The sequence below is a fragment of the Elephantulus edwardii genome, unplaced genomic scaffold (assembly GCF_000299155.1).
Source record: "Elephantulus edwardii isolate Elephantulus edwardi_28Jun2011 unplaced genomic scaffold, EleEdw1.0 scaffold00210, whole genome shotgun sequence".
Taxonomy (NCBI): Eukaryota; Metazoa; Chordata; class Mammalia; order Macroscelidea; family Macroscelididae; genus Elephantulus; species Elephantulus edwardii.
This window is the reverse complement of record NW_006399960.1, coordinates 1,641,156-1,656,562: the sequence shown is the minus strand read 5'-3', so window position 1 is coordinate 1,656,562 and position 15,407 is coordinate 1,641,156. Positions and strand designations below refer to the sequence as shown.

The 15,407-nt window shown below is 41.8% G+C and overlaps 1 protein-coding gene across 1 annotated transcript in view; it reads right to left on the bottom strand.

Moving 5' to 3' along the window:
* Positions 1-426: 426 nt before the first annotated feature.
* The window catches only part of TSPAN7 (tetraspanin 7), a 169,492-nt gene continuing 154,511 nt past the window's right edge, over positions 427-15,407 (bottom strand). The window contains exons 6-7 of the mRNA XM_006897514.1: positions 11,714-11,797; positions 427-495 (exon numbers count right to left, since the gene is read on the bottom strand). Of these exons, the coding sequence (XP_006897576.1) occupies positions 427-495; positions 11,714-11,797 (153 nt within the window). The remainder of the gene's footprint in view (positions 496-11,713; positions 11,798-15,407) is intronic.

Here is a 15,407-nt window from a genome sequence, read left to right as displayed (position 1 = left end):
TCAAAAGTTCGGCTGTTCAAATCCACCAGGAGCTCTGCAGGAGAAAGATATGCAGTCTCTTCTGGTAAAGATTTGCAGCCTCGCAACTCTGACGGAGGTCCACCATAAGTCAGAAAGGATACAATGGTGGTGGTTTGGGGTTTGGGTTGATCTCTTTCATAGGCATCTATGGATGGTGGTGCAAATAGTTAAGCGATTAACTACTAACTGAAAGACTACTTGTCGAACCCCACTTATTAAAACCTTCATTATCTCAGAAGACAGGACTGGGGATCCTCTTCTAAAAGGTCACAGCCTTGAAAACCCTATTCTGCACACATGGGTCATCACGAGGTAGAACAAACTTGATGACAGCTAATAATGACCAAAGAAACCTCAGAGAAAAATCCCCAAATGAGACCCTCCCCATTGCTACTCACCTTCTCCTTACACCATCTCATATTGGTTGGCCGTGATGAACCGGGACAGACAGCAGGCCAGCAGCATGCCAATCAACTGGTACCAGAAAGAAAAGGAGAATCTCGAGTCATTGAACATGTCTTCTTTGACGCCCCCAGAAGTAATCTTTAACAACCGAGCATTTCTGAATTGAATGGAGAAGAAAGAACTCATAGAGGAAAGAAAGTCAGATCTGACTTCAACTGTGGGATCTAAGAATAAAAAAGGAAGTGTAAGCACATGGCTTCTAAAGATGGCTTGACACAATATGACGTTCCACCCACCCCTAGTTAACAGCAAATAAATTCTTGCCTGAAAAAAAAAAGACATCATACTTGAGCAGTTAGGTTTACTCTTTATGGCTTGTGAGATGTAAGAGGGAGGAAAAGGAGAAGAGGTGCTTTCATTAGTTTTTGTCTCTAAACCATGTAGATTTTCTAGGCCAAGACAGCCCATCCAGACCCAGAGTCCACCTTATGGTTTTCCTGGGCCTCAGATCAACCAGTGACACCCACACAATACCTCCAGCTCTTTAAGTCTTCTGTCTTTGTGCCTTGACTTAATCAGTGGCACAAGTGGATCTAATGAAGCAGTTGTGACACTACTAAGACACTCATAAGGCAAACTTGTTTTGCTCATTAGAAGTTAAAGCTCTTATTCATGAAACTGGAGAATCAGTATTCTCTGGGCTGGAGCCCAACTGGACACTTGAGCTTAGAAGCCTATAGCTTCTCTTACAGTCCCTTCTCCTTTGGCAACTGGGCATGTTTTATTAGATCAGAGGTAGGAATGATGTTTCAAGAGCATCTGTTACATGGTCCCTTCAAGTGTGGGTTCAGGACCAGCATCATCAGCATCAGCTGGTACTTTCTTAGAAATGCCAATTCTCCAAGTTCCATTCCAGACCTGTTGATTCTCAAATGCTGGAATGGGGCCTGGCAACTGGTGTTTTAACAGAATTCTGCTCCTGTTTAAATGTCAATTCTTCAACGTTCTCCCAGGGAGAGAACCATTCATCTTGTTCACCTAGTTATCTTCGAGTTGAATTACCTCAGGTCATACTGGTCACCTGACCTCTGTTCTCCTGGCCTTCAGTTCCAGTCCACTTGGCTATCTTCCCTGATGAAATCTTTGACTCTTATTTCCCTTTTAAAAATAAAAATTGTGCAAACTCTAACATGTCAGGTCAGAAAATTCACTTGATTGAACTTCCCTATCTCCTACTTCAGATTTGGCCAAATGATTCAAGGTGGGTTGTTTTGTTTTGTTTTAGCCTCAAGAATACTGTGTCAAATGAGGAACAAAAATCTCTCCAATGATGTAAGAATTTTGGCACTTACAGCTTTATCCCTTTGTATTAGAACCTGTCATTTTCCAGAGCCAAAACAGCATGAGAATACACTTTAAACTCATTGCTGTTGAATTGGATTTGATTCATAGCTGACACTATTGGATTTCTGAGGCAATAACTCACATAGGATGGGACTGTCCATCTTTTTCTCATGGAGTGACTGATGGTTTCGAACCACCAAAGAGGCTCAGTCTTTGGATTAGTGTAGACTAAGCCACCAGAGCTCCCTCTTCTCTCAAAATCAGATTTCCTGATACAAAAAGTAATTAAGTATTATGAAAAGCATATGGTACATTCAGGTATGCCACAATATTTAATCCTCATCATATTCCTGTGCAAAATTTTTCAGATAAATTGAATTTAGGGAAGATTAAAGAAGTTCCGCCAAGTCAAACAGAATCTAAGGTTACACTCTCTTCCACTCTCCAAGGATAGGAAATGCCCTGTCCTACCCCCATTCCTACAATGGGCCCAGATCCTTGTGCTTTCTAGGATGATTCTTTTGTCCCATACCACTCAGGTTCCTTCCTGCCTTAGAATTCCAACCTTTAATTTGACGGTTTTCCGTGAGCATATTTTTATTTGCTTTTGAAGTTCCCACACTCTGCTTTCTTTGTAAGGCTTATCACTTTGGTGTTTTGGTCCCCTGCCCACCCTTCTCACTGACCTCAGATGTTTGAAGCACTTAGTCATCATTCCACTTCATGGTTTACAACGTTCCTATATTTAACAAGGGACAAGATGTTTGCCTCCATGGCAAATCACAAATCAGAGAGTTAGAAAATTCTTTAGAACACTCTCTTTCTATACATTTGTATCCAGATTCTCTGCTTTCAAAGAAACGTAGCATGCTCTTTATTTTACCACATTATTCTTTTTAAAAGGCTGGTTAAAGCAAAAGCTATTTGCTTTTTAACCTATATTTTGTATTTCTAAGGGATAACATATCTGCTTTTGTTTACCCATGAGAGAAGACTGTTTCTAAAATTGTTTTTTTAAACATCTAGTGTGAATTTTAAAATATTTTGAAGTGAAGCACATATAAGCTACATTAAAACAGTATTTTACCTAAATTGGCTTTTATTTTCTTTCATTCCAGAGCAAGAAAAAAGGAAGACTTAGGATACGACAGATGTTCTGAATTATTCACAGGGTTGCTGATCTCAAATTTGCTATCAAATTTTTCCTCATATTTGCGAAAGAACTTTGATCTCTCATTTCCAAACATCCAGAGTTAAGGGGAAGGGAGGGACCATCCTATACTTAGTACAAATTACTACCAGATTATGACTTGTTACATAATCAGAAAGTCTGTTCTGCTTAAAAGGCCTATTGCAAGGCCTATTGCTCAGTCTCTATCAGGACACAGTGCTAGCCTGCTACAAGCCTCACTTAATTGTGTAGATAGATGATAGATAGATAGATAGATAGATAGATAGATAGATAGATATAGTTGTTATTGTTGTTGTTGTTATGTGCCGTCAAGTCGCCAGCAACTCATAGCGACCCTATGTACAACAGTCCTATATGTAATGTATATGCAGTTGAATAAGGTGATGCAGTGGTTATGAATAATTGGAGATTTGAGCTCTTTCTTTTTTCTTTAGGACAAAATACTCAGTGATTTGTTCCAGTAAACAGTACAGCCAAGGAAACCCTATAAGGCAGTTCTACTCTGTCCTACAGGGTTGCTTTGAGTCAGAATGGACTTAATGCATTTAGATTAAATACAAGTAGGTGTCCCAGAGCCCAGGAGGGGTTTCCCTTGCCCCTTAAAGGAGAAGTACCTCTCTATTTATTATCCCCCCTCAATAGGTTTAGTACAGAGCCCTGGTGGTTTAATGGTAAGGATTTGCACTGCCAATTCAAAAGCAGGCAGTTCAAATCCACTAGCTGCTCCACAAAAGAATAATGGACAATCTCCTTTTGTGTGATTTATAGCCTCTGAAAACCTGTTGGAGGGTCTATTCCAACTATATGGTATAGCGTAACAGCAGTGGGATTAATACGGAGCTCTGGCAGCATAGTCAGTAGGGAGGTGCACTGCTAACACAAAGATAGTGTCTTTCTGACAATTTGAACTGCAATCTCCTGCAGTGAGGGGCAATCGCCTGCAGTACCATTTACAGTTTTCAAAAACACACTGGAGGGTCAACTATGAGTCTGTTCTGATTCCATGGCAATGACTGACTTTTCAGGGGGAATGGTTTTCAAGACCCTAAACCCAAACTCTTGGGACCATGAGTGAGACATAAGCTGGTGAGGCAGAGGGTACCACTATGGGTGCAGGCTCTCTGGGCTTTGTCTAGTAGGCAGATGAGTGTTGAGGGTCCCAGGTAAACCCTGCACCCACCCTCCTTGGATGCTTGACAAAGCATCTCTTTTAGCTGCCCATTCTTTTAGCCTCTGGCAGTAGTAGGAGTAGTAGGAGTACTAGGAGGAGTAGTAGCAGCAGCAGCAGCTAAGATGGCCTATAAGGTTTTTACTGCCCCCATGAGGTTCACACAATGTCCAGATCCCATAACAACCCATCTCACAGAACTAGGGCCTTGTGTCTTGGACGTTAAGGGATGTATATCTGCACACGTATCTGAAAGTGTAGGGGTTGCTCTGTGGGACTCAGCTGCACAACTCAAAACACCGGGACAAAGTTTCATTTTAAAACTAAGAGAGAGAGGAGCAGAGGACAACTTTGTCTCATATGCCGGGAACTCCTTAGGATAGAGACCTCAGATGCACTACACACTCTTTCTGTGGCTCATGAAATACAGGCAGTCTCAAGATTGTGAATGAGTTCCATTCCCAAGTCTGTCTTTAATTACAATTTGTACACAAGTTAGACTGGGTTCCTATCTAACATCAGCCAGTCATAGTCAATATTTGTCTTAGTATATAGTATGCATTTATATGCATAACAACATTATAGAAATGCCCCTACATGCACTAAATTATCTTTATCATGACAATACAGTGATGATAATGATGGGGAGGGTTGCATGTCTAAAAGTAGCATCCCTTTGTGTATCTCAAATTTTTAATATAATAGGCTATAGAGGGGGTGGTTCACAAGTAGGATGTTTGTAAGCAGGGAGCTGCTTGTACCCAAATCCCACACAGTCCATGGAGTTTTAGATAAAATAATTTCAATTTAGTGACTAAGGCTCTGTAATTAGCTTTAATATATTTTAAAGTGATGTCTTCTTTCTTACCACTATCTGTTTACCAATACTATTTTCTACTTCTTCTTTATCATGAGAATGACTGGAATACTCTTGCCGTTTCAAGAACTAAGAAGCAAGCGCCAGAGACCGAAACAAAGGTTCCTCTTCAAACAAGAGACCAACTCCAGAGCTTCCAGATGAATCCCTTCCTTCTCTCCCCATCCACATCCTCCTCATTGTTGTTGTGGTTGTGTACCCTTAGAGTCAGAACCAACCCATAGCTGACCCTCCAGTACGTTTTCAGAGACAGTTAATCACACAGGAGGAGACTGCCCATCTTTCTCCCACAGAGCACCTAGTGGCCTCAACCTGTGTGTCTTTGGGATTGCAGTGCAACTTCTTACAAGTAGGCCACCAGATCTTCCATTTCTCCACATCCCCACCCTCCTTGAGGCCAATGTAAATCCCCTGAAATAGGCTTGTCTCCAAGAGATAGGACAGCAACTGACAGAAAGGTGAGGCAATACCAGAAAAGACAAGAGTTGTGAGAGCTAAGAGTGCAAAAGTCCTGATTCCTAAAGGGCAAAGAGAAGACAGCAAACAAACATGAAAGGGAACTTTCTAAGCAAGAAAGTGACACGCAACAGGGCAAACAGTCTGGATTCTTACAGTGCCCGCGTAAAGGAGGCCAGGGGATGCAATGGTTAACAGCTCGGCTGCTAACTACAAGGCTGGCGGCAGTTCTATTCTGTCACACAGGGTCACTAAGAAGCTGGAAGGCAACTAGCAGCAGCAGTAACATAGTGCCTATGGAAATATTTGTTGGTGATGTAACTTGGAAACAAAGTTAGACTTCCAGGTCATTGGAAAAGTGCCAAGGGTTAGCGATACAATTGTATTAAGTGCTACTGAGGACCCTCTTGGGCCTCAATGATACTAGAGTATGGAAATGTGTTACTCTTACTCTGCCATCTCTCATAAAGACTATCAACAGCTTTGTCCTGACCTCTACAAAGAAGAGTCACCTCAAGAGTCTCACAAGAATTCCTGACCTGTAATGATTCATTCTAGCAGTCTGTGGCCCCTGGGATGAGACCATGCAGGGAGGGGGTGTTGACATGAGATGGAAGGCTTGAGTTCCTGATGAACATCTTTTTCCTTCTAGCGCCACAGAACCCAACCTTTTTAAAGTAAAAGTGCAGGAGTTCTCCCACTGGGTGCTACCAGAAGTAAAAACAAAGGTACTTTTTGGGATCACAGCCTGTGGAGTTTATCTTTCAATATGGCTTTTCTAGCCACTGAACTTCTGCCATGTGGATGGGCGGGAATATGCAAATAGGGCATGTTAGCCATTCCACAAGAAGATTGGCCAGTCTCAACAATCTACAGAGAGACTGGCTAACCTAGCCAATAAATTGAAAGACTCCAGTAGCCGATTAGACCTTCACTGCCACCAGCGAAGAAGCAGCAAGAGAATGTAACACATCCTTCAGGCCCAGAAATTCTTGGTAGTTTAGGCTATGGCAGCAGCAGCTGTAGTCAAAGCAGAGGATCAGAAAGACCTGACACGAGACAGAGCTGACATAGAACCAGAGCTAAGATAGGAGTCTTCGCTCAAGTTGTTGGACAATTTGGGGGGTGGGGAGAGCCAATATTGACAAGACTAGAAACTTTGTAACACTGGTCTAAAAGTGTGAGTCTTAAGGCTGAGAGCACATTTCAGAAGCCATCCTGACTGTATTCTGCTACTAATCTGGATTATAACCTTTTGACTTTCCCAACATGGTTCAGTGTGGTCTGTGAGCTATCACATCAGATATTGGACCCAATGAAGCAGTAATCTTGGTATTGAGATGAGAAGAAAGAGGTATGGGAGCAAGGGGGTATACGCCTGACCTCATAGGAATTGGTTTTGTGTTAGTGCTGCTGTTGACAGGAACAGTTCACCTTTGTGAGGTTGATAAAAGTCAGATACGGCCATCCTCATATGGCCCTGGATCTTTTTACATGGGCTAAATACAGCTGACCAGGTGGGGAGGTATTAAATTATAATCTTGGATCTAGGAGTAACCACTCAACCTCAAACAGGACTGCTATCCTTCTCCCCTTCTAGAAACTGCTCTAGGGTCCCCATTTTGGACTATAATATTCTGTGACCAAGTTTCACGTCTTGCAAAGTTTATATACACCGAATATATAAGTATTAAATGTCGAGCTCCCCAGCCCTACACACACAGACAGCAGAAGGCCAAATCAAGGCAGCAAACAGCACAGCAGCACCACAGATGGAGCAATACGTGAGTCCAGGGGCTGAACCACACCACCCCTGAGCATTGTATTCTTTCAAATATCATCTATATGTGAACAAATGGTCAACACTTAAAGCCAAGACAAGACAAGAAGGTAATGGAGCAGGGAAATGAGGTTGCTGGAGAGAAGAGAACACTCAGAATGGAAATAAAGAGAAAGTTGACACACTTTGAAAAGAGGAATTGGTGTCACTGAACAATTGTTGGGAACCTAATTTGCTGTATAAACTTTCACAGAAAACACAATAAAATATTTTTGAAGAGAAGGAAAAAGCATGCAGGCCCACACTCCCCAGACACTTGGCTTCCAGGTCAGTGTGTGTGTGTGTGTGTGTGTGTGTGTGTGTGTGAGAGAGAGAGCGAGAGAGAGCAAGAGAGAGCACAAGGGAAGGGGGAGGGAGGGGGGGAGAGAGGAATAGAAGGAGAGGGAGGGAGAGAGAAAGAGAGAGAGAGAGGTGTGCTACAGCCCCCAAGCCCTCCTGACTAAGCGTAGCTGACACAGGTACCAAACAGAGTCATAATATCAAAGAAATCTCAACTTCTTGCTGTAAATTTACAAGGCAGCAGGACCTGCCCATTAACAACAGACAAATGGACTTTTTCTTGAAAGGGGAGAAGTAACTGGCATTTACAGAGAGAAGCATGAACTGCTTGGCAAAGCCTTGCTGTCCAGAACATAAATTCAAGGGCATAACTGAATTTCAAGGACTTTAAATTAGCCAAGGGGACACGTATATTCAGTCTTTAAAACACTTGCACAAGATGGAAAAGGCTGGACATAGCTCCATTTTTCTTTTATCTTTTACTCCCTTTAACCTGTGAGACAACAAAAATGCAAGGTCTATTTTATCCAACAAATGATAGTCTGGAAGTCACAAGAGCAGACTTGGCAAAGAGAAAGGAGAAGGAAAGCAAAAGAGTTTCTGCATTCTACCTACTACTTTAACCTGTCGCTTTCATGGTGTAGTTGGCGATGAGTTGTGCTGAAAATGCAAAGACCAGTGCTTCTAAATCCACAGGCTGCTCAGAGGAAGAAAGATGAGCAATCTCCTCTTTTGCCTCTGGAAATCCACTGGATTGTCAGCCATGGGTCAGTTCCAACAGAATGGCACACAACACTTTAGCCTCTCCTCAGTTGTGTTGTTGTTGTTGTTAGGTGCCATTAAGTATCACTCATGGCAACCCTATGAACAACAGACCTGAACCCTGTCCTATCTTGTGCCTATTCATCATCTCTGACACACTTGAGCCCATTGCTGCAGTCACTGTCAATCCATCTCATTTAGAGGTCTTCCTCTCTTTCATTGACCCTTCATTTTTCCAAACATAAGGACGATTAAGATTTTTTCCTCTGTTGCTGTTAAGTGATGTGGAGTCATAATGACCCTATGAACCTGAACACTTGTATAGCTTTCATCATTTCTCCAGGTTCATAGGGTTTCTGGAGGCAAGCTATTAGGGAAGTGAATGTCACTCCTCCTTCCAAGCTTGTTTTAATTGGGGAGCTCCACCAAACACTGTCCACCATGGATAACCATCAGTGTCACGGTGTTCAGCATTACAGCAAACATGAGTTACCTCTGTACAGCAAATGGACAGACCAGTGCTATACCACTTAGAAGAATGTTTGATGAAAAACAAAACCAGGCCTGAGGACCACAGATTAAAATCACACAGTTTCGGTTTGGTAGTATAACTCTCTATCCACTAGCCCAACAGAGCTCTCTCTCTGTTGTTGTTGTTAAGTGCCATTTAATTGTAGACAACTCATAGCGACCCAATGAATGAAAGACCTGAACACTTTTCAAGATCCACTAATATTTGTCAAATTCTTGCCATGAGATAAGCTCTAAAATAATGGCCAAAGTTCATAATTAAAGCTCATAGTTGGTTTCTGGTCACCGACCAAAATCTGTAGGGCTAGTTCTTCCTGAACAGACATCTGGTAAGTGGCCACCACTGTCTCAGGGAGGTCCAGGATCTATCATCATCTGGAGGTCAACTTCTGCTTCCAGGGAGCTTGAGGCTACTTACAGTGCCAGCAACATCTGGTCTTTACTCTCCCTGGTCTTGGCTGAGTATATGCAGGTGCACATGCGCGCACAATCCACCCACACACTCCAGGGTCTCAGGCCCCTGCCTGTTGGACCTACATGGCTCTGGGTTAAGTGTCCTGGCTGTGTGATGCTACCGGGTGCTTTCTTATCCCTGCAATGATATACTGTATTGGTGATAATGGAACTTTGCGGATGTTCTTGTTTTGTGGCCCCTTGAAGCCAAAGCCCCTCTTTCACTGCCCCAGAGAACAGGGCCAAGCCAACAATCACTGTCAGGAATTTCTTCTAGGAAGCACAAAGAGATTCAGGACATCAGTTCAGATAACCAATTGAAAAGCAAGCTATTTGTAGTATGTTACCACAGAGATGTGTGTGTGAAAAGTGGAGAGTGGTATTAATCAGCCTCACTTATGAAAATAAGATCCTCTCTTCAAAATCTACAACTTCTTTTTCCCCTCCCTCCTCTTCCCTAACCCATGCGTAGTTTATTGTTATGTACTTTTGAGAGTCAGAAATGGCTCATAGCTGACCCTCCTGTGGGTTTTCAGAGGCGGTAAATTGTAGGGGAGGAGACTGCCTATCTTTCTCCAGCGGAACATCTGGTGGATTTGAACTGCCTTTGTATCGAGTTGGCAGTGCAGCTCTTAACTTCTTACCACTAATCCACCAGAACTCCCTGATCTACAGGTGAGAATATTCTCAGGTGGTAAGTGTCCATCCCTGGAACTCAGATTTGTTGAAGCGGCATTCTTCCCATGTACAGTGATGGCCTCACCTCCCTGCATGGTTCTATGACAGTCATTAATGGAGACTTCCAAGACAGTCCTTCCACCAAGGGGACAGTCCTGTTCAGATGCCTGTCCTTTCTGTGCTAATGATCTGGTGCTACACCTACATGTGTTAAGTCCACTGGATTTTCAAGGCTGTCAAGCACCTCCTGCACATTTGCATCAGTCACACTAATACCATCACACTAATCCTCCAAAGTGCTCCTCCTCCACCATCCCAGCGATGCTCCCAAAGTGCTATGACAGAACTATTGTGGCAACTGGAATAAAGTTCACAGCAGCAATTGCTTTTGAAATGTCTCTAGAGGCTTTGTTAATTGGAATTGTTTGCGACACCACTCTGGCTCATCTGTGGGTTTGTGTGTCCAGGGCGTCATTCACCACAAATGAAGCCTGGGTAAAAGAGAGTGTTAAAACTGCAGTCAGTAATACCCACTTGTGCTGGCTGAGTCTACATGCTCTTGTGAGATGAAAATACCACACAGCGTTTGATATCTGCTGGGGAAGAAAATAATACTTCTTCTCTAAGGCTAAGTCGTTTACTGACCAAATCAAATTAACAGGTTCATGCTCAATTCCCTGACTCCTACACAGGTATTGCTATTTTGCAATCATTTATTATACTGTGGATTTGTAATTTATGCCGTTCTCAGTATACACCATTATTTCAATTAAAAACATTTAACAAAGAAGCTTGAACAGAATGAAAGTGCTTATACGAGCCGAAAAAAAAAAATCTTTGTAGTTTGAGAGGACAGCCAATATACCATTTTGTCAGGTAAAAATCACAGCTATGGGATCACACAGAGATACCATTGCTGGGCTTGAAAAACATCTATTAATCTGGAAAAAAATATTTGAGTTAAATATAAGTGAAGATTATACTTGGTTGCTAACTATATCCGTCTGTCCTTCCAGTTACAAAGATCTCATATCAATAATATACCAGCTGGTTGAGAGATCAGAGGTGTATGGGGTGGTACATTTTTAGATTGAGCTTAATTTTACTCCATCCGTGAGTGTGGTTCACTAAATTTGCATAATGAGTGCTTCCGTGTTGTATTGAAGGCTGAGTGGAGAGAAAGGGAAATAAAATTAACACACACACAAATTCAGTTGCAAACTTGGAGTTAAAATAAGGACTACAAAATGAAGTTTGCAGAATTGAGGCTTTCCTTAAAATGAAGAGATCAGCCTGCTTAATCCACAGGAACTCCAAAAAGAAAAAAGGGATAAGTGTGGGGGGGGACTGTCTCCCAAATCCAAATCGGCCATTTGATGTTTTGAGTTGTTTATGCTCCAATTAAGCCAGCACTTTGTTCAGTTAACCTCCATTTGACCTACAGAAGAAACAAGTTGTTTTTTTGGGGCTAGTCATTAGTTGAACTGCAACCAGTATTCCCTTGATGGCAAAACTTCATTTAAGTTGAAAAAGGAAAATCAATAAACAGATGACCTAAGGACTAATGAGCAAGGCGCTCTGACCCCATCTATCAGCCTTTCCCAAGGCACAGGGAGGCAGGCCGGGCGTCTGGAAACCAGGGAGAGAAAAGGCAAGCAGGGGAGGAACAAAGGGCAGACCAGGTGACACACAATTACAAGAAGATACCTGGGAGAATGCAATTCCAAAAGCCACTCCAGCGATGATTCCCATGTTGGTCTCCATGAAGCTGGTCACCAGATCATAACAACCCTGGAAACAGAAAGGGATGGTCTCTGAGACATGTTTTACCCAGGTCTGGCTGAACTGTGTTCATATGCAAAACTGCTACATGCTGTTATTATTGACAGTTTTGAAGTTAGCTCGTGACTTCGTACTGACCCTGTGCCCAATACCCAGTCCTTGCTATGATCACCTACAGATTGGGCCATTATGATTCTTATCAGAAGTATACTAGGCCTTTCTTCATACTCGATCTTATTCTGGAAGCTACGCCGATACCTGCTCAGCATCACTGATAGATTGGTGGTATAGGAATCTAACCCAGCCTCTCAGATGGAGGATGACAATTCTACCACTGAGCTACCAGTACTCCAATTAAGCAGACGCTGTGGAGTAAATGCCATCTCACCACAACTTCATGGACACCAACCTTAATTCAATATATACAATTACCACTGACCTAAGAATTGAACTAGCATTCTTTTACAGCATAACAAAAATATGGAAAACTTTTCAAACACACCAAAATACGTATAGAGAGTAGTACAACAAATCCCCATGTGACCTTTTCCCTAAACGTCACAACATATGGCCAGTAGTATTTCACTAAACATCTTGATTCCCATCTGCCCACTGGAACATTAGAAAGCAAATACCAGACATATCACTTCATGGGGTAGGATTAAAATACGCTGTAAGGCCTATAAAGAATACACTAAAAGTAGGCTTTGAACAGCTGAAAAGGCATTCCACATCCCTAAACAGGAAGATTTACCATCATGAGGATAATTACCAGAATTTAAACAACAAATGAGAGAGTTTTGGATTAAACAAACAAACAAAAATTATCTTGCTGGAGGTGCCTGAATTCCTGGACTTTATTGAGTTAGGCTTCTACCTATGGAGGCTACTAAGGTATTTGAAGTAAGAAGAACTTACATTCTAGAGTTCTTTTCCATTAATTTGCTACCTGGATCAAGTAAGTTACTTTCTTTTTTTGATATATTAATAAAAGGAGGTGAATTTTGCTTTAACATAACGGGAAATCGTTAAATGTCCATGATCAAAGCCAACAGTGACCACCTATTTCAATGCTGGTTTAAAGCTGATAATTGCTTTTCTTTAGAAAAACAATGATCTTAGCTGCTACTCAATAGTACTGATAAATGTGTTGTTATCTGGATTAGTTTTGCAACCTAGGCAGTAGGGAGTTGCAGTGTTAACTCCATGACTAGTAGCTTGGATCTACCAGTTATTTTGTGGGAATAAGTTGAACAGTCTCTTCCAAAAGCTTACTGGACGGTCAGTTATGAATCTGTTCCATGTTGATGACAATGAACAACAACAACAGGTTCAAGTAGGAGACACCAAATTTTGTGCATCACTTACAATCCAAAAGTGAAGGCTGAATCTTCCTGTGCACATGAGACCCTGTCCCCAAGTCAAATCAACCTAGGTGACCTGACCTGATTTATTCAGTCTCAGAAAATTGGGTCTTTTTTTAGATTTCTAAAAAGGGCTTCGACTTGACTATATAAAGTCTGTGAAAAGATAACCCCCTAATTTAACAAACATGATAAGGATGCTTTCTGTTTATCCAAAAAGGCACATTAACTTTTAATAATATTCGAACTCCCCCCAAAAAAGCATCTAATTTTTAATATTGCTCATTGTTGTTGTTGTAATGTGCTGTCGAGTCACCCTGCTGTATCCTGTGCCAATCTCATTGTCTCCGACACACCTACTCCCATTACCCCAGTCACTGAGTCAATCCATCTCATTGAAGGTCTTCCTCTATTGTACTGTCCCTCCACCCCCCCAAGCATGATGTCCCTCTTCAAGGACTGGTCTCTCCCTGCAACATGTCCAAAGTATGAAAGAGAAAGCTTTGCCGTCTTTGCCTCTAAGGTGAACTCTGGCTGCACTTTTCCCCGAGACATATCTATTTGTTCTTTTGGCAATCCATGGGATATTCAGTAGTCTTTTCCAGCAACACAACTCAAAGGCGTCAATAATTCTTCTGTCATCCTTACTCGCTGTCCAGCTCTCTGATGTGTAGCAGGTGACTGAGAAAACCATGGTCCAAATCAGGTTCATCTTAGTCTGCAAAATTACATCATTTCTCAGTGAAAACACTAAGGCCAAGCTAAGGGGTCAGGGAAGCACCCCTCAAAGCTACTCAAAATGGTCAGAGAGACTCCCTCCACCTCATTGAAGTCTTAATAAATGGAACTGATAACATCACCCCCAGATCTGGAGCATTGTGGGTGCCAGGAGAGGAGGAAACTTAACATAGGGAATCTTATGAACTTGGAATACAGGAACTGGAGTTTTTCAGGAATATTAAAGAAAAAGTAACTGTCAATACATCTCCTCTTTTCCTAACTGCCAGTATAGTGGGAGTATAAGAACATGTCATTTCGATTTTTTTTTTTTTGCAACTCTCTGATGGCTAATAAATAACAGTGATCATTTTTTTCATGTGTTTTATGGCCATTTGAATGTCCTCTTTGGTGAAAAATCTACTCAAGTCCTTTGCCCATTTTGTAATTGGCTCAAGTGTTTTTTTGTTAAGTTGTGGACATTTTCTATTTCTTTTGTTTATAAGATTCTTATAGGTTAAAAACAAACAAACAAACAAAAAGATTCTTGTAGGTTATGTAGTTTCTCAGTCAGCAGCTTGCCTTTTTGATTTTTTGAGTAAAGTCTTCTGATGAATATGTTGTTGTTATGTGCCATTGAGTTGCCATTGAGACTCATAGTGACCCTGTGTACAACAGCCCTTGTCAATCTTATTGTCTCTGACACACCCACCCCCATTACCCCAGTGACAGAATTAATCCTCTCATCGAAGGTCTTCCTTTCCTGTGCTGTCCCTCCACCATCCCAAGCATGATGTCCCTCTCCAAGGACTGATCCCACCTGGCAACATGTCCAAAGTGTGTCAGACGAAACTTCAGAATCCTTGTTCCAAGGTGCAGCCTGACTTCACCCTCTCCAGGATGAACTTGTTTGTCTCCTAGCAGTCCATAGTATATTCAATACTCTTCTCCAACACCACAGCTCAAAGGCATCAGTTCTCCTTCTATCATCCCTAGTCACTGTCCAGCTCTCTGATACATAGCAAGTAATTGCAAAGACCATGGCCTGGATCAAGTGCACCTTAATTTCCAGACTGACATTGTTGCTCCTCAGTACCTGATGAATATAGTTTTAATTTTTTATTAGGGACCATTTACTTTGCCTTTTGTTGTTTGTGTTTTTGTTATTGTATTAGATTAAAAGCTAGGCTCTGCTTTTTCTTCTAAGAATTTTGTGGTTTTAGTTACATCTTTAGGTCCTTAAGCCATTTTGAAAGTTCTCTGGTAGCATAGTGTATAATATGCAAGGCTGTTAAAGAAAAAAGGTCAGAAGTTCGAATCCACCAGATGTTCCATGGGAGAATGGCAGTCAATCTCTTCCTATAAAGATTTACAGCCTCAGAAACCAGATGGAGGGTTGGAATGGACTCTACAGCAGTGAGCTCGGTTTTTTATTTCATTTTGAATTCATTTTTGTGCATGGTCCAATCTATGGATCCCATTTTTTTCTGCTTGTGGAAATCCAACTTTCCCAGTACTATTTCTTGAGGAGCCTCTTC